The 19,992-nt window shown below is 41.2% G+C and overlaps 1 protein-coding gene across 9 annotated transcripts in view; it reads right to left on the reverse strand.

Annotated features, from left to right (window-relative positions):
- RGS12 (regulator of G protein signaling 12) overlaps nucleotides 1-19,992 on the reverse strand; it is an 84,899-nt gene that overhangs the window by 23,756 nt on the left and 41,151 nt on the right. For all 9 annotated transcript variants that reach the window (XM_028745154.2, XM_028745152.2, XM_028745153.2 and 6 more), the window contains 10 exons: nucleotides 19,053-19,222; nucleotides 17,940-18,032; nucleotides 13,218-13,361; nucleotides 11,314-11,484; nucleotides 10,261-10,414; nucleotides 9,773-9,861; nucleotides 7,890-8,084; nucleotides 6,472-6,545; nucleotides 5,856-5,982; nucleotides 2,733-2,829 (listed from right to left, as the gene is read on the reverse strand). In XM_028745154.2, coding sequence (XP_028600987.2) covers nucleotides 2,733-2,829; nucleotides 5,856-5,982; nucleotides 6,472-6,545; nucleotides 7,890-8,084; nucleotides 9,773-9,861; nucleotides 10,261-10,414; nucleotides 11,314-11,484; nucleotides 13,218-13,361; nucleotides 17,940-18,032; nucleotides 19,053-19,222 — 1,314 coding nt within the window. The remainder of the gene's footprint in view (nucleotides 1-2,732; nucleotides 2,830-5,855; nucleotides 5,983-6,471; nucleotides 6,546-7,889; nucleotides 8,085-9,772; nucleotides 9,862-10,260; nucleotides 10,415-11,313; nucleotides 11,485-13,217; nucleotides 13,362-17,939; nucleotides 18,033-19,052; nucleotides 19,223-19,992) is intronic.

The following is a 19,992-nucleotide window of genomic DNA, read 5'->3' on the forward strand; positions in this document are numbered from 1 at the left end:
GTTAATGTAACCTTACTCTCAAGCACTAAATGTTCCATCTGGCCATTCCTCTCCACCAAAATGAGCCAAGAATGGACCAGAAGTGTAAATGGTCAAACACAAACCTCCAAGGATCTTGTTCACTTTCTCAAGCTGCACAAGCTGAAATGTACCCATAACAAACAGAAAAAGCAGATGGATCAGGTACATCCACAGACTCAGCAATTAACCTGTACTCCAAATAGGAATGAATACCACCAATTTTAGCTGCAGTGTTTGCAAATTGGTCACAGCAGGTTAGCAATAATACCTCCCCATCAGACCAAGATAGAATAGGCTCTTTCCTACCCAGAATAGCTCCAGTGATCTACACTGAGCAAACATGAAGACAGCGATGTGGGTTTTATGGGAAATTTTGTTTCCACTACCCTAGAGATCTGATTAAGGATATTTATTTGATATACATTTAGCAAAACACAACTAAAAAGCATTTCATGTTAATTTTAAATGCAATTTAAATATCTGCAAAGCTCTCCCCACAGCCAAAGGTGGGTGACTAGAAATATTAGGAAAGACATTCAGTAATGTGACTGTAGTGTGGATTAAATGCTATGTTGTACTCAAGACAATTCTAGCTTTACTTCAGGTGAAACCTACTGCTAGGCATACTCAGAGTAGGCTCAATGAAATCACTGACCTTACATAATTGAAGTCCACTGATTTCAATGGGTCTATTATGACTTAGTTGGATATCACCCTTGGAAATATTTTTATTGGAATACTTGTAAATGATAGCATATTCCCTTACATCAGTGGTTTTCAAACAGTGTGCCGTGGCAACCTGGGGTGCCTTGATTGATGGTCAGGGGTGCCGCAGGCAACACTGGCCTCTGTCCCTCTTTCCTTCTCTCCCTTCTCAGATGCCCTCTTGCATCTCTGCCTCCCAAAGGCTTGCACAGCTTTTTGCTGCAGCAGCCCTGACTACAAGCTTCCCAGGTGAATAGGGCTCTGGGGCTAGACAGGGGGTGCATCTCAGGCCCCTGTGGGGCAGTGCAACAAGGCACCTGTCTTTGGGGGGGGGGGGAAGCTCAGAGACCAGGGGTGGCAGCAGCAGCTGCCCAGAGGACTCCCGAGGAGAGGAGAGGAGAGAGGAGGCGGAGGAAACACTCCACAAGGGAGGGTGTTCAAAAAGGGGCGAGGAGCTGCCAGCTCTGCAGGCAAGGGGTGACATAACTAGGCTCCTGAGCCCCACAGGGGTGCCACAGAAATAATGTACGTAGTTGGTCAAGGGAGCCATGGACCCCAAAAGGTTGAAAACCTCTGCCTTACATTATTTAGATTTTTTTAAAGGCATGCATTTAAATCTATAAACATACTAATGTCCATGCCTGAAGAGTGCATAAATATAAGTAATTCCTTCGGAGGAGAAAATTAATTACATTTAGTTTTGCCCAATTAATCTTCACTCAAAGTGTTGCTAACAATACATTTCTAAAGGTGGAAAAGCATATTAGTTGAAACTATCCCACTATTACTGCAATGCAATAGGCTCTAACCTAAGTTTCATCAGACTTGTTGCATGCCTTCTTCTAGTATCACACTAGCTACCATCCCTTCTCCCTGGTCCACAGGAAACTATTGCCTCTAACGAGTGGGAGAAAGTGCTATAGCTTTATAATGTCAACTATTTTGATCATTTACCCATTTCAGGCACTAGGAAACACCTCCAGAACTGTCAGGAATCCATCTGGATCCTTCCGTCTCCAGGGGTAGACTATTTTAATAGCAACCCCTCTCCCTGCAAATAGAGGCTACAGAAAATTTATATTCATGACAAAAGAGTTATGCTAAACTCCCTCAAGCTATACATCCACATATGCTTATGCTGTATATACATATATGCTACAATATGGGTGGGACCCAGTATTAAGACAGGCCCATGGTTCCCATGCGGGCTTGGTCAATGAAATCAGCTCTGTAAGCTTGGTCAGGGAGATACTATCCGATGCAAAGATTTATTTATTTTAACAGAGCTTGCCAGAAAGGGCCTAGACAAAGAGGTGGATTCACAGCAGATTACTAAAGTTCCATCTCCCTGCCTATGTCTAGCTTGCTGCTGCAATAGGAAACCTGGTAGACAAAGATGGGACAGATTAATCCTTTCTACCTCGTCTAAGAAGCAAGTCTCAATCACACAAACCATACCGGATTGCCCATCCAGGATCAAGCCCTGGGTGCCTGATGTCTTATTGACCAAGCAATCAGCACCAGATGCTTCACTGTCAGGGCTGACTGCCAAAAACTACAGAATATTGTGAGAAAAGGAACAGCTCTCATTTGACTGAACTTCCTTACCTGAAACACTCTCACTGCCTTGCCACTTTCTGCTCAACACACTGACTATAGTAGCGTTCAGATTTCCCACCTTACAATTCCCTAACCCAATCTTCGGCCACCAAAAGCAAGGATCCCTGTTCAGAACAGAGAAAGCAGCCAAATACAAAAACCAGCAGGTTTCAAACATTCCTGCACTTTTTATTCTTTATTTGGATAAAAAGTGTGACACTTACTGTAACAACTAAATGTAATTACTGTACTCACCTAAATGTAAACAGGTGAGTACCGGCACTTACTTTTCTAGAAAAAAGCACTAGTTCTAAAAGAGCTGAAGAGTGGGCAAGGCTGTATTTCTAGGAATGTGAAGTGAAGAAAGCAGTAGACGAATCAGAAATAACCATTTCAGAACTGCTTACCTTTTCCTTTTTTTGGTTGCCTTTCATCTAGAATAACCCGTTGTCCATCAAGATTAGAGATGGGAACACCAAGATCTAATGGTTCCTGTTCACCATTCTGTGGTCAAATTTTGATAAAACAAACTAATTTTAAGTTCTTGCCTTAAAAATTCCCTATATAACAAAGAATTGCTATACATAAGTTATCAGCTAGAGACTGGGGAAGCCATCTTCATTTACCTGCTGGAGCATCTCCCTGTGAGAAGTTATTGTGTCCACCTGGTGGCTCTAAGGAGAGCGGTCCAGTGAGCTATTTAACCTCTAGAAACCAAAGGGGTCTGTGAGGAGGAGGGTAGCTAATTATAAGTAGCAATTCCACCTCAAGTAAAAATAGCTAGCTATTTTACATTTTATTTGATCATCCTGAAGTATTACTGCTTGGATGTATTTTAGTGGGCTCTGTGTGATTTCAATGTAACTACTGATAGTGTGTTTTACTCAAACAATTGTAAGAATCGAAATGGGCGAGGAGTCCAACACATTACTGACTTGTCCAAAGTAGAATAAAATTGTTATGCCCTCCCAGCTTTGGCTCCATGAACAGATTCTTTTATGAGTAGTCAATTTGATATTTTACGCGCTGCTGTGCCAACCCATTCTCTTGAGTTGGGCAATCCCAGGGAAAATGCAAAATATAGGGGATTAGCTCCTTACACGGCAAACTGTATTAATTGCTAGAACAGTTCAGCAACTTTACCACCAACTATATCCAATAGAATTGAAAAAATGGCTGTACTGTTAAATTGGCATGGGACCTACTGGTGAAGAACAGGTAATAACTTTCTTAATAATAATAATGATAGTAAAAAATCTAGGTCATAGTTACTATGATTTTTACTCTGGGAAAGATCTGAGTTAAAACATAACCAAAAAGCCATCAACAAGGATCCCAGCTTGGGAGAAGATGCAATCCAGTGACAGCGACTGGTTTTTGGGACAGGTCAGTCTGTAGGATGGTGGCAAAGCAATCTGAAATTATTAGAATCATAGAATCATAGAGTTGGAAGAGACCACAAGGGCCATCAAGTCCAACCCCCTGCCAAGCAGGGAACAATTAATAAGCTGATTTGTAAGTTATATCAAGTTATACCAAGTTATACCAAGGTTCTGCTTGGTGAAGAGGTGAAGCTACTTGGTAAGATCAGGTTCGCAGCCTGGGGTGCTTCAAGATCCAGCTGAGTCACTGGAGACTCATCTGGCATGACTTGTTTTTGAGAAACCCGTGCTGGGTCTTACTAATCACAGTATCCTTTTCTAAGTGCTCACAGACCAACCGCTTAATTCTAGGACCTTTTCTGGTATCAATGTCAAGCTGACCAATCAGAAGTTACCAGGGTCATCTTTTCCTCCCTTTCTGAATTGCCCTCCTCCAGTCTGTAGGGACCTCACCTGTTCTTCAAGAATTCTCAAAGATGATAGACAGAGGCTCTGAGATTATACCCACATGCTCTTTTTGTACCTTTGGGTGCAGCTCATCAGGCCCTGGAGATGTGAATTCATTTAAACTAGCTAGGTGCTCCTTTCCTTTATTGGACTGCAGCTCCCTCCTAGCATCATTTATTCTGTTATCATGTTGGAGTACAAGTCCTTGATCTATGGTTGACAGCTCCACCCTATATCCTCTTGTGCTTCTGCTAGAATGTTTTCCTGATTCATCCAATCCACTAGTTTATTACAGAGGTGGGCAGCGTCTAGTTTACTAATTATACTTTAAAGACTAATCGGTCTATAATTAGATGGTTCAGATCTATTCCCTTTCTTATATTGTGGTATGATAATTGCTAATCCCCAATTGTCAGGAATAATTGCTGACTGATCAATGCTGGTAAACAAGGCGACTAGCAGTTGGGCCCACTATTCAACACTGGCTTTAAATAGCTCAGAAGGAATATTATCTGCCCCTGGGACTTTGCCTTGTTTGAGATTTACGGTAAACTGACACACTTCCTCTATAGCAGGCATGTCCAAAGTCTGTTTTGGGGGTCTAATCTGGCCTGCCAGCCGATTTAATCCAGCCTCCCCATGGCAGTATATGTCCTGGGGTAAAATCCTAAAAAAAGCTCAGCAACTCCGGTCGGCCCTCACGCATGTTCACTTCATCAAATCTGGCCCTCTTTGAAAAAAGTTTGGGCACCCCTACTCTATAGTAACTGAGGGCCATTCTGGGCCAGCACTGCTCAAGGGCAGAAAAGGTGGCTGTGATGGTTGGTTGGTTGGTTGGTTGGTTGGTTGCTTGGATATAGAGAATGGAAATTTGTTTCCCAGACCCCAGTCGGATAGCATATTCCACTTCAGATGGGGTGCTTTACCATTCTTTTGCAACTACTCTCCAAAAGGTGGGTGAATCTTTCCTCAAGGAGGCTTCTATTAAGCATTGCCATGCTTCCCTTTGAACCTGATTCTTTTTAAAATATATCAGAGATTTGTATGTCCTCTTAAGTTTGCACCATGCTGCCGGAAGTGTAGTTAGATTAGCTGCCCTATAAATCTTTAATTTTTCCAACAGAGCATGTTTCATGGCAACACATTCCTGATCAGCCCAGGTTTACTGGGCTGTGAAGACCATCGTCCTACCTTTTTTGGACTCAGACAGATCTGAAGATAAGAGATCATATGAATAGCTTTGTTTTAGGATATGATCTCTTCAGGAGAAGAGGTATTTAATAGGGTGTCTCGCAAGCATTTGACAAATGTATAGTGTTAACACACATATTATTGCTATCTACCTTTACTTCCTATTCTTTCGGATTTGATAACCGCAAAAGTAAATGCACACATGCATCTAGAGTCTTCAAACATATATCAGTAATAGAAAAAGAGAGTTCAGAAGTAAAGGATAATGGTGTCCCAAATAAGCTTAAAAATCTTGTATATTAAGTGGGATCAAAGTAACTGACCATTAGGTGTTTTGTTTTTCTAAAAAACAAAGAAACCGGAATGAAATACATTGACTGTATTCTTTGTACTTCAATATATGGTGCTTCCTATATAAAGGTATTACAAATATGCTGTAAAAAAACCTGTATATTCTTCTGCAGATAAGAAAAGCTAAAGATTTTAAACATATTCTAATAAATTACTTACTAGCCTTGCCACAAGATTATTAAGATTTAAACCATATTTTGCAACCACTGGTCGAAGGACTTCTGTTACTGGTTTGGTAGGTTTAGCTTTTAAGCCAACAGATCTATTGATAGGAATGAGATCCAACCTAAAATATATGAAAACATTCAGTAAGTCTTTGCTATTAAAAGCCATTCAGAACATATAAGAAGTCTGCAATCAGGTTAGGGTATCTGAATACATGAGAAGCTGTGAACAATGTATTTTGTTCAGTGTAGCTTCACTTATAGGCACATCAGTTTTACAGATCTACTGCACCCTTTGCGTTCTTGAGAAAGACTGCAATTATTGTCTCTGCAGCAATTGCCCCAAAGGTGCTGTTCTGGTACAACATCCAGAGTAGCTTCTGTCGAAGAAGCTGAAAACCGCTGGTGGAGAAGCAGTGCTGGCAGTGGCGCCAGTTTCCGGTGAGATCTCTCACCGAAATCTTGTGAGATCTCACAGAGCACACAAGGCCTTGTGAGATTTCAGTGGTATCTCACGAGATCTCATGCTCCTGTTCTGCCTCAGGCAGAGAAACAGGACACAATGTGCTATCAACTTTAAAAGCCACAGGAGAAGGAGGTTTTTCCCTTACCGAAATAAAGTTCTCTTTTCTAAACGAAGAGCTCGAGAATCCAGAATGCTGCTGTCCTGATGCAATACAAGTGGCTACAGCCATAGAAGGAACAGAAGAACATGGTAATAGAAATGGTATTTAGGGGGGAAATTAATCTATCAAAAACAGGAAACAGCCTGACTTTCAGTACAGTGCAAACTACTACTTAGGACTTTTCTGAGATTTTGTGGAATACATATATATGTATATATTTCAAGGCGATTCCTCATGCCTACCTGCTTTGTTGGGAATAGCTGAGGAAGAGGATTGCAAACTCCACACCTTTCTAACAGCTAATGAACCGAGTGCAGAAACTGCCTCTGCCTCCCTCTCCCACTCATTATGGGAAATATTGTACAAGAACAGTATGTGCGTATGTATGCAACATATTTTAAAATTATGTTCTCATTTTGTGTTAATGCACATAACATTATTATTAAAAGCAATGTCATGCAATATCAGAAATAAATGCAGATAAAGAAAGTGACAAAGGATTTTGGAAATTCATAACTACTCCATCTGCCAATTGCCCTGTGGCTGCAGAGCTGGTGGGAGGCATGAGACCAAGGTCTACTGGGAGACTACACACCCTGCTTCCCAGGAACCTGGGTTCTTCTATTGGCCAATGAAGAATCAGTTGCTCCAATGCTTGCTTTCCTCTTCCCTCCCTATTCCCTTTTCCTTTTCTCTCATCTCCCCATATAAGCACATTCAACCATGTTGATCTGTGATATTGGCACTTTTAGAAGTGCCACATAATGTTTGTTCTTTACATGCAAGAAACTGATCCTATACTCTGGTATCCCCTGTCTTTCCTTCATGGTGATATTGTTTTTACTGTCAGCTAAAACTTTTGTTTAAGCAATCCTACTCAAACATTTTCTGACATGTATTTTAATATGTATTTTATTATGTATAGTTTAAAACCTGTTGAATTTATTTATATTTTAATTTTTTCTTTTGTGAACTTGTTTTTAACATCTGACTTTATCAGTACTTTTAAAGTATGTTTCATATGTTATGTAAACAACTTGTAGGTTTTGATAACTACCGTATTTTTCGCTCTATAAGACGCGCCAGACCGCAAGACACACCTAGTTTTTGGAGGAGGAAAACAAGAATAAAAATATTCTGAGTCTCAGAAGCCAGAACAGAAAGAGGGATCGCTGTGCAGTGAAAGCAGCAACCCCTCTTGCTGTTCTGGCTTCTGGGATAGCTGCGCAGCCTGCATTCGCTCCATAAGATGCACACACATTTCCCCTTAATTTTTAGGAGGGAAAAAGTGAGTCTTATAGAGCAAAAAATACGGTAAGTGGTATACAAATCCTGTTAAATAAAACAAAATGTCTGCTAGACTGTGAACATGCAGGCAATGTTTAGAATACCAAGTTAAGTACCTTGTCTCCACCAATTAGAAACAGATCTACCGCAGCTATGTTAATGCCTTGTTTCTCACAGAATCCAGATAACATCTCTTTGATTGAGAATCCAGCTTTAACAGTCATTGTATATGATGAGCCATCTGGAAGGTTTATATGGCAGCATTTAGAAGTCTTCTCTTTCTCAGTTGCAGATGCCCTATAGGAGTCAAACTTTCAAGAGACAAGACCGCAGGTTAATGTTCACCGTGAAATGAAAATAACAAGCAGAGAAGAAAGGCTACTTGGAAAACAGCATTACAAGCCAAATACCACTGTATGTTTTGTAAAGAAAAACACTTGATGTTTAACTTTCCTTTGTTAAATTATTGTGCAAGCAGAATTAAATATTGTTATTCTCTTATAAGAAGCTGCCATTCTATACACTACATACTCTCTCCTTGTTAATGAGGGCAAGCAGGGATGAAAGAGTCAAGACTTACAGTGAACTATATCTGCAACACATTTTTTATCTATAAGTATTTTTGCATGTATAGTATTGTTGCATGTTTATGTGCTCTTAAGAAGGATCTAAGAAGGATGCTGACAAGCTGGAATACGTGCAGAGGTGGGCAACCAAGTTGACCAAGGGTCTGGAAACCAAGCCTTATGAGGAATGGTTGAAGAAGATGGGTATGTTTAGCCTGGGAAAGAGGAGACTGAGAGGAGATATAGTAGCCATCTTCAAGTATCTCAAAGCCTGTTACAAGCAAGAGGGAACAAGCTTGTTTTCTCCTGCTCTGGAGGGTAAGACTCGAACCAATGGCTTCAAGTTACAAGAAAGGAGATTCTGACTAAACATCAGGAAGAACTTTCTGACAGCAAGAACTGTTAGACAGTGGAATGGACTCCCTTGGGAAAAGCCTTCCTTAGAGGCTTTTAAGCAGAGGTTGGTTGGCCATATGTCATGGATGCTTAATTGGGATTCCTGAATTGTAGAGTGTTGGACTAGATGACCCCTGAAGTCCCTTCCAACTCTACAATTCTATTCTATGTTTCTATGATTAATATTTTAGGAAAACATATGCGCAGTAATGCATATAATAATGTGTATAAAAATGTTAAAATTGTTAGTCAGCCAACTATATATTCGATATCAAACAACCTGAGCATCAAAGAGCACATGGAATGCAAAATATTATTACAAAACACAAATGTTTAGGGTGCTAGGCTAGAAAAAATGTCTTATAAATGCAAATTACTACAGTATGCAATATAATTCTCACTAGAGCATACTTCCTTCAGATAAAATACACAGTTTAGTGATAGATCGCCTGCTTTGCATGTAGTAGATTCTGGGTTCAATCCATGGCATCTCCAGTTAAAGCAACAGGGAATATGAAAGACCTTTATGTTCCTACTTGATAATGTTTTTAAAGGAATGCAAATGACCTTTTCAAAGATAAGCAGCAAGCTCCATTGAATTATGAGTTAAGCATATGCCAGGGATATCAAAGGGCCTTCAAAATGTTTAACTTTGGCTAGGCTGTGTTCAGTGTGATTTGCTGTCTTTAAAAAAAATATATTTCACCTTTCATTTTATACACACACACACACACACACACTTTCAATTACAGTAACAAATTATTGACTGTAGCTGCATTTTTATTATCTATACTATTTAAAATGCAAAACTTGTTCTCTCCTTTAACATTTGCACATTATTTTTGCATAATGAAACACCACATCCTATTTTCTGTCAGGCAGCTGGACTTTTGCCTACCAAGCAGTATTTTTCTGACTCATCTCCGGGTGATGACCCAGTTAGATGATCCCTAACTGTACTTAGGGAGTACAGTTATTCAAGTTTTTACCCCCATGCTCTCCCTGACACATTTCTGGTCCTAACATGCAAGCCTTACCATTTCAAGACTTGCAGATGACGACAATGAGTCTTGAGATTCATGTCTGTAGGACAATCCATTGGCATGAGAGGAATCTGTACAGCAATCTTAAAATCACGGATAGTGCAATTAATTTAAACATATAGTAACAATCTTATTAGACAACTTTAAACCACCAGAGCAGAATTTTCAGATAAAATGCTGAGTATATGTCACGCGTAGAATGTATGGAAACAGCTTCCTAATCATGCTTTAAGATCAAAAAAACATAATGCTCTGTCCACTGCAGTCAACTAAACATGCTTGAGACTATAAACAGTGTCTATAATTCTATGTTTGCAAATTAAGCTGCTGTGACCATCAAAAGTATGGAACTCTGAACAAGAAGCTTCAAATATGGCTATGACTTATGTTGTAGAGATGTTCAGACTTCAGACAAATAATACCGTTAGTAATCATAATGATAATATCATTAATAATATCATTATTTTAATATTAAAACTTACCTTTGGGATAATCACCATTCTCCTTTTTCTTCTGAGATCTCCCCAAACTCTTGCTTCTAGACCACGAAAAAAATGTTCCTTTTTTTTTCCTTTCAAGGTCTTCCTCTCCCAATTCTTCATTTAAAGATCGCCCAGACTTGGATTTTCCACTTAACTATCACAATATAATTTTTAAAAAAGAAAAACAGATGGAAATGTTGTGCTAATTTAATCAGAGCGGCACTTATACTTTCCGATATAGCTAATTATTATAGCCCAATTCACAACTAACCTTTCATACAAGTGACTGCCCCAACAAGCCTTGGGCTCTCTCGTCTTTCCCTTTGCATGTGACAAGAGACCACTCTCCACTTCCTGCTTCTCCTTCGCAGAAAAACTCTTTCCAAGCAACTCCTCCTCTTCTGTCTGCTCATCCCCATTCTCCCTCCTATTCCAAGCCTAGTTTTAAAAGGTGACAGTTTTCCTGTAGTAATCTCCATTAGCACAGACACAAGGATTTCCCCTGCTGGGCCAGCTTAATGGCTTCTATCCTAGTGAGACCCTGGCCTGGAAAGGGAACTTAGCCCGTGATTTTTCCACTGACCTAACTTCTTCCCTTCAATACTCCAAAAATCAGCTAAATCCTACCCCTTTCTTATTTTCTAACATTCACAAACTCTAGCAGTTATGGGTGCCCTTGCAACCCAAACTCTGTTACCCCAAATCTGTAAGTTCTGTAAATTCTTGCACCAATACAGATATCATGTGGAACTGCAACTCATCTAAATGTGGAACAGAATGCTTCTGAGCTTTTGCTGTGGTGCTAGAAAAAATAGAAGAAAGGTGGCAAAATAAAAGCTTGAGGCTCACTTTAGCACATTCAATACATCTGACCCAGACCCTCATGTCAACATAGGGCACTATAAGCAAAAGTGGTTACATTTTCCTATACATCCAGAAAATCAACAAACAAAAAACGCTTGATTGTAAATGATTGGTCATGTAAGAGACAGTTGTGGATCGAGGGCCCGACCCCCGCTATGTGAAATAAATACACAAGGACGAGACAGAAACCTTTTTTGGTGTTGATCTCTCAGAACCAAAGCTGTGTTTAGAAGTGGGGCTGCTGGGAGCGTACTGTGGATCAGGAACAGGGCGACCTTCTACTTCTGCCAAAATACAGTCTTGGTAAAGTGGAGATTTCAGAAAACGTGTATAACTGTCAAACTTCATCAAGTTGAAAATCTGAGAAGCAAACACATCAACATCTCAAAAACAACAACACTGAATAAAGCTTTTGCAAGCATCGTGGTTTTTTTTTAAAAAATGCTAAACATTAACATAATGATAGTAATTTGTCCTAAGAGTGCTTGCAGTTTAAGAAGAAAATGGAAGCTACATCTAATTTCCGTCAACTGTTGTAAATAAAAGAAGTTCCTGCACAACTGCAAATAAAAGACTATTGTCATAAATGTTACCATGTAAATGACTTTTACACTCCACTGTTTTTAAGAAGAGAGATTGTGCTTACTACTTAAAAGTGCTTAATTTTAAAAAGTGCTTCATTTTGGCTGAATCTGATCCATGGCACCAGGAAAACTGAAGTTCATATCCTTGGTGCATATGAGCAGATTCTGTTACCTTCCCTGCATTAAAAAAAACAACCTGTCCAATATATCTATATCTGTATCTCTTGGGGAAATGCTGGTTGGAGACACTGCAGAACAACTGGGATTTCTTATTCTGGGTAACTGAAAAACTAAAGACTTGAAAGTTTTACCAATTTATGTTTAATGTTGTACATTACATTACATTAAATCTAATATGATGAAGAGTATCTCAAAAATGTTGTGAAAATAATTTGATTAATTCACTTCTCTCTGCACCTTCTGGATATTTTGCTCATTTCTGCTTTGTGATATTGCACCTCTGGTGTATTCTTTTCCCTTGGAGGTTTTTAAGCAGAGGCTGGATGGCCATCTGTCATGTGTGCTTTAGCTGAGATTCCTGCATTACAGGGGGGTTGGTCTAGATCAGGGGTCTGCAACCCGCGGCTCCGGAGCCGCATGTGGCTCTTTTACACCTTTGCGGCGGCTCCGGGGCGGATACTAGCGAGGGGAGGAGGAGCATTGTGCGCCCCGACACTCCCCACTGTGGCGGGCGCTGTACTGGCTGTGACATCGCATGGGGGCGGTGCGTGCGTTAGTCACGCACCGTCCCGACGTCACCTTCCCGCCCGCTGTCAGATCGCGGCTCCGGAGATATATTTGTTTTAAATGTCGCAATGGTTTTGCGGCTCCCAGTTTTTTCCCCCTTCGGAAATGGGTCCAAGTGGCTCTTTTTGTCTTAAAGGTTGCAGACCCCTGGTCTAGATGACCCTCAGAGTCCCTTCCAACTCTACTGTTCTATGATTCTGTGAAATTATGAATGGGACTGAGTGTGAGTGGAAGAGAAGCATCGAGCCTAGAACTGGAGAAAAAACCCATACCGTGTACATCTAAATGCATGCGCAGTGAGTCTGCTCTGGTTCTGCATTCCCACCGTTTTGGTCAGATGCGCAGCCTTCTCTTAATCGCTGAGATTGGGAGTGAAAGCCACTCATCCATTTCACAACAGTGTTGCTGGCTATCAGAAAAGCCAACCAATCACAAACACCCTCCCCTTTCAGAACACTTTTTCAAGTTAAATAAAATCTGGTTTTATTTAAGGTAACAAATAAATGTTTAACTGGATAACTTGCAAAGCGATTGGGGTGCAGAGGAGTGAAGAGGGATAAAGACGAAAGCAGGCTAGGAAGACAAGCATGTGCATAATCTGAGGCGTGCAAGCTGTGGGAAGCGATCTTTACCCAGTAGCAGGGGGTGGAAAGCACATTTTCACCCACCCACAGCTATGCCCAACATTTTCTGTGTTACACCACGAGCAAAGTCTCTCTTGTAAGCTCTCCAAAACATACTTTCTAACATTTCAAAAATCACCTGAAGCTGTTGATTCTTGAACATATCTGGATGCGGTGCATTGAGAACATCGTCTGCCAACTGTGCTTGGCTATCAATATTAACCGGGGTTGTAGCTTTGCTACATAAAAACTTATTAAAGATCTCCCGAGCTCTGAAAGAAAGCTACAAAGCACAAGTCTTGTTATTGACCTGGAAGCAAAACAACTTGCAAAGTAATTAAGGAATCAGGGTCAAACTAGATGTGGTGTTAAATGTGTGAATGCATCTAACATGTCTAACATTTTTTCTTTTAAATAAGAGCAGCTTGGGGGCATCAGGATCAGGACTGCAGCACACAAGGAGAAAATACTTAATCCCACCTGAAACAGCAATTTCTCCCTGGGTGGGGGGATTTTCATTGATAACTATGATGTGGGGGAAAGATTAAAATCCCTACATGCAGCCCCCAGCCCCAGTCCTCATTGCCCAGTTAAAAGGTACAGTGGTGCCCTGCAAGACGAATGCCTCGCAAGACGAAAAACTCGCTAGACGAAAGAGTTTTCCGTTTTTTGAGTCGTTCCGCAAGACGAATTTCCCTATGGGCTTGCTTCGCAAGACGAAACGTCTTGCGAGTTCTTGCGAGTTTGTTTCCTTTTTCTTAAAGCCGCTAAGCCGTTAATAGCCGCTAAGCCGCTAATAGCCGCTAAGATGCTAAGCCGCTAATAGCCGTGCTTCGCAAGACGAAAAAACCGCAAGACGAAGAGACTCGCGGAACGGATTAATTTCGTCTTGCGAGGCACCACTGTAAAGGTAAAGGTACCCCTGGCCATTAGGTCCAGTCACAGATGACTTTGGGGTTGCACGCTCATCTTAGCTCTATAGGCCGAGGGACCGCAGACAGCTTCCAGGTCATGAGGCCAGCACGACTAAGCTGCATCTTGCGAAACCAGAGCAGTGCATGGAAACGCCGTTTACCTTCCTGCCGGAGCGGTACCTATTTATCTATTTGCACTTGAAGTGCTTTTGAACTGTGAGGTGGGCAGGAGCTGGGACTGAACAACGGGAGCTCACCCCGTTGCAGGGATTCAAACCGCCGACCTTCTGAGACCACAGAGCTACCCCATTGCCCAGTACCTCATATTTAAAATAAAAACTAGACACTTCCAAGAATTCACAAATTTAGTATCACATTGAGTCTGGCCCTCCCTCATCAGACATTTTTAACAGTCCAACAGGGCTCCCAGAATACCCTGCCAGGGCTCTCCCCCTGGGTGTTAGGGCAGCCTTGTGTGACTGTAGAGTGGCAATGAGAAACCCTGGCACAGATGGTGGTCTGGTCTGCAGCAGTTATCTTGCATTTGCTACCATTACTTATTAAATGCATAATTCAAGGTGACTTGCAAAACAAATTCTACAATAAAAAAAAATTAAAAGCCAATATAAAAACACAGCTAAAAAAGTACAACATCTGTTTTGTAGCTGCTCTTTTGTGCTTTTTACTTCCCTTAGATCTCCCCCAAAATCTTAAAAAGTAAATTATCTATTAATTTTCTTCTAATGTGCTAATGTCTATTATTACAGTTACCAAATATCAGACAAATATCAACTTGGAATTATTCAATTAAATGTATAAAGTGAGTTTCTTGCCTCACCTTTCACCAGACCTTACACCAACTGAAAATAATTTACCAGTCCAGAGAAAGTTTCAAACAGAGAGTCCCATTTTTTCCTCAGACCAAGGCTGATAGACCTCACATCCAAATGGTTAAGACTTTAGAACCAGAGCCTAAGATGCTCTCCAGTTGAAGAGCACCTAAACTCTCAGAGAAAAGAACCCTCTCAAAGATACAACACAGCTCCAAAGAGATAGTAAAGTATTAACTCATACATTGATTCCCTTTACAAATAATAAATATATGTAAGAATAAAAGTGTTCTCCACCTGTGAGTTCCATGGTTATTGAGAATAAAGGGTCTATAATGTTTTAGATCAACGAAACATTTGCATATACTGATGACATTGAGTGACCGTGTGCCTCAATGTTTATTTAAGAAATAAAATTATGCCATATAGCAAAAAAAGAAAAGGGGAAAAAAAGGAAAAGGTCATTCAAGCTCTGCCCTTTAGATACTTCCAGCTTATGAGATATCATTTCAAGGGGGCAAGTTGCCAAACCGTAGAGTAAAAGCAATCCAAATTCTTGAGACTGAAGGTCTTCTAGGTTTTGGCAACAGAGCCCTGGGCTGCTGTTGATGAAAGATAAGCTCTCTGCTTTTCAAAACCCATTCAGTTTCCATATACAGTTTCAGAAGTGCCAGGTGGAAAGATGGAGTAATAGTTTGTTTAGTTATCAAATAGATCTTTGTACTTTCATCCATCCAGGCTGTGACGCTACATGGTTTACATTTTTTATTCTTTCTTTTCCAACTTTTTGTTATGTCTGCACTTTTCTTTAAACAAATCAATAAAATATTAAATATACATATAATAAAAGAACTCTCTTTCATCTGAAGAAAACCTATTAGTTCTGGTTGAAAAAAAGTTATGCGCTACAGGTTTGTCATGAGGCCTGTTTTCCAAAACAAAGTGACCAAGAAAATAGGCTTTTTAGGTACACACAGGCCCCACTTTCTCAACATGGTACGTTCTCAGGAAATCATTCGTTCCCATAAAATTGTTCATTAGGCAAGAATTCACATAACAAGTCAATGATTTCCATTATTTTCTATGGAAACATTTCTAATCCATGCTTTCTCTCCCCGTGCTTTCTGCCCAAAGCTGCTTCAGCCAATCAGCAAAAGCCAAATGAAGGAAAAATTGGTTTGTTCAATTTCCACTCCTCCCTCCCTCCCTCCATCCCTTCCCTGGTTTCTGCCCAAAATGACTGCTGCCGACCAGCAAGCCACAAACAAGTAAACAGGTCGGCCAACTCCAGCTTTTCGGACCTCTGAATCAGCCGTTGGTGTAGAGAGGTTGGGGCATTAATTCCTTGTGTTTGGGTAACTGAAATTTTGGATAACTAGCTTTCCAGGAGAGGGACCTGTGTGTGTGTGTTGTGTATCAGGTCCATGTCAGAAGGGGAAGGCAACTCTTTGCGGCATTTGTTGTGCCCCTTTTCACAACAGCCCCCTCCATGCTTACAGCCAATGTGTTGAGGGGGCAGTAGAACTGCACCTGCTGGCCCCACCCCCAGTCCCAACACCTGTGTACCTCCCCACCCCTCCCTGACATCTCAGCATCGCACATAATGTTTGCAAGTAAGCCCCACTCAGTGTTTAAGTGTCAACAATGGGGTTGGCAGGCAGACTTCTGCTGCCCACTCCATATTTCGACTTCAATTGGACTGCAATATGCATATTTCACATATTTGATTACAGCTCAATGTGCTGTTCTGAAAAATAGTGAATGAATGAATGAGGGGGCAGGACAGCCTTCCTCACCAGGGTCTAGGAGGCCCTTGTGATCTCTTGAGAGAGAGCCTCCAGAGTCCTTGCACAACCCTCCCAGAGTCCCAGAGCTCTTTCCACGTTGCCTTCCAGGCTCTGGGAAGCTCCTTCATGATTTTGTGGGGCTGTCCGATATCTCACAACATCTCAGGTGGCGGGCACAGTTCTGGGGGTCTTGCAATCCCAGAGAGAAGTAACACCTGCATAAAAGTAACCCCCAGGGAAAGTAACTACCTGCTTGGTCAGTTTGTTCTGAAAGAGGGGCACTGTGGCAATACTAAATGCCACATCCTTTTGCTTAAACTTGTCCTGCCTTTCACTCTTCTATTGCAAAGCCAGTGCCAGTGGTACTTATGTGGCCACTGGGCCAGGCATTTCCCAGCTCCCACATATGCCTAGTGTATGCTGAAGCCTTACCAATGGCATAAGCATGAGAGAAGGGCAGGGTGGATGGATCTCACCCAAAGGAGCGGGGCATTGGGATTTTTGGGCATTGAATTACAAGAGGATCTGTCCTGGAGTGTCAACACAAGGGGGCTTGTGAAGAAGGCGCAGCAGAGACTGTACTTTTTGAGAATTCTAAGGAAAAATCATCTTCCGCAGAAACTGCTGCTTGCCTTCTATCGCTGTGCCATTGAGAGCGTGCTCACTTATGGCTTATGTGTGTGGTACGGAAGCTGTACTACCCAGGACAGGATGGGGTTGTGCAGAGTTGTTAAGGCAGCAGAGAGCATTGTTGGCTGCCCACTCTCCACCTTAGAGCAGATTTATGCCACAAGGTGCCATAGGAAGGCACTGGACATAGTAAAAGATCCATTGCATCCTGGTCACGGTCTCTTCGAGCTTCTGCCGTCGGGACGGAGATACAGGACGATGAAGACAAGAACGAGCCGTCTTAAGAACAGCTTCTTCTCCAGAGCGATCTCGGCCCTGAATGGGAAGCCTGGACTTTGAAAGTCATCTAATCTTCCTTGCTGTACTATACTGTATTGTTTTAATTAGTGTTTTTATGGAGCAGTCAAGTAATTTCGTTGTCCCCGAGAGGGGGCAATGACAATAAAGATATTATTATTATTATTATTATTATTATTATTATTATTATTATTAATTGTTGCATAGAATCTCAAACATTTACAGTTGTATTCTCCTGATACGCCATTCACCTCGGTTCAGGGAAAGGAACCCTGAACTGAGAAGCCTTAGGGCTTACCCCAACCAAGCTAAAACCATGAAGACCTTCTCCAAAAAATTATACAGCACTAAGTTACTAGTAGTTCATATATAACATAAGCAGCACACGGCCACATGGTCCTACCTCTTTTTTGTCATGAGCGGATATGTGGTTAAAATATTCACAGGCCTGCCAGAATAAAATGTTTTCTTCACTAAATTCCTTCCGTAAAAATTCCTAGAAAAAGAAAAGTGATTAGCTGTCACTCAAAGATGGCCTGATTCAAAAGTAATTACAATATTCCAGAGACTGTTAGGTCTCAATTTCTTTACCTTTAAGTAACTTTTCCATAGAGGGGAGTCTGGGAGATAAGGGGGTTCCAGAGATGATCCAATGATAGTTTTTCAATGAAACAATAATTTCCTGTACTCAAATGGCTTCACACTTCCATTAACTGATAGCCCACTTCAATCACTGAACAAAGAGTGGGGCTGACCTGTTGACTCTGCCTCCAACATTGAGCAGCCAGGCTAGCCCTGCCTACAACTTGGGCGCATTGAGCATAGCTGCTTATGCATAGGTGTTCCTCTTCAGGAGGCTTGTGATCAATGCATGGAAGTTGGCGGCTGGGGAGAGTCCGGCCATGTGAAGTTGAGGGCATGGCCAGCAGTGTAGCCCGACTCATGTTCATGGAGCCCCTTCATGTGATACACACATGGGTTCTGTAGACTTCACATTGCTGGAATTAGGATTCAATTTAAGATTTGCCCAGCAATCTCTTTAATTAGCCCCGCTGATTACAAGAAACTGCTCACAATACTCATTTTAAAGAATGCTGCACCCCTTTTCAATCAATAATCACTTTTCCTGAGGATTAAAAAATAAAAATAAATGACACCCCCACATGGTCGCATGTAAGTGACAGTACAAGCTAATATGCAAGTCTTTAGAAAAAGCAGTCTTTTTAATGTTCATGGAGGAAGCTTGAAATTTCTAGTACAAATATAATTTAACTGGTATTTGCACATCACTATTTTTATCCTGGTAGAAAGAATTTTTGACAGGCTTCGTTTAGACTTTTGGAAACATAAAACGGGCCCAATATAACAAAAATGAGTGTATTTAATGCAGGAGATTTTACATTGGAGTTAATTCTCTTTTTGAAATAAGCTAGATTTTATGCACAATTTGTGTTGGATACTTTTTGTCTACGTTAATATAAATACCAAAAAAGTTAGCATTTTGTCTCTTACTTACAGAGAAATATCTTACACCAACTGGGTCCTGCAGAAGCCGCTCAAATGAAACCGCCCAACTTGCAACTCTTCTTTCCCGATGTCGCCGGCAGCTCTGGACGCTGGGGAGGCTGGCATTGCTGCTGAGGCTATTATCACTGACACAATCTTTCAAATCTGTGTTATTTAGCTCTGTTGTGGGAAGAAATAACCAATTAATTTATCAACAAATTTCAAAAATGCAAACTTTTCAGAAAATAAATTTCAGCTACAATTTCTGTATTAAACTATTGTTCTGACATCACTGTCAGAACAATCACTGGAGAAGAGAATCTTGCAGAATCAGAACTTGGACCTCACAAGCTCCTCTCTCACTTGTAACCTGTACAAAACAGACTATCCCTCCCCTCCAGTGAAGTAAGGCAGACTTTCTCCAACTTGATAAGAGCCCAGGATGCATATGATCATCATAGGTTCAAGCACATCTTTTTGTCTACCATGTGGATATCACTAAGCTAATGAAACCCAGCCCTATCACACCATTCTACTGGTACCAGGAGAAGCAATGAAAGTGCTGAACCAGCGTCTGGAGGTCCAAGGGGTCTTGCTGGCTAGGAAAACCTATGCCTGGACTGATAGATAATTTATTATTGCATTTTTCTTTTGTTTCTGTGTGTGTCAAAGTTATAGAATTGTTTTATTGTATTGTTTTATAATTTACTGTGGCCTACTGGTGAAGGGCAGTATACACAACTTGCAAGACACAGAGAAGGAGGGCTGGATGAAGTTATGGAAAACACACAAAAGTCAACCACCCACCTGTCACATCATGTAGACAAAGCCATACTTGCGCTCAGAGGGGGCCGGGGGAATGTTGTGGTGCAAGGGGACCTTGCCCTCTATTGGGGTGAGGAACCCTTTTCAGCCCAAGGGCTGCGTTCTGCTTGGGGCAGCCTTCCAAG

The sequence above is a fragment of the Podarcis muralis genome, chromosome 9 (genome assembly GCF_964188315.1).
Source record: "Podarcis muralis chromosome 9, rPodMur119.hap1.1, whole genome shotgun sequence".
Taxonomy (NCBI): Eukaryota; Metazoa; Chordata; class Lepidosauria; order Squamata; family Lacertidae; genus Podarcis; species Podarcis muralis.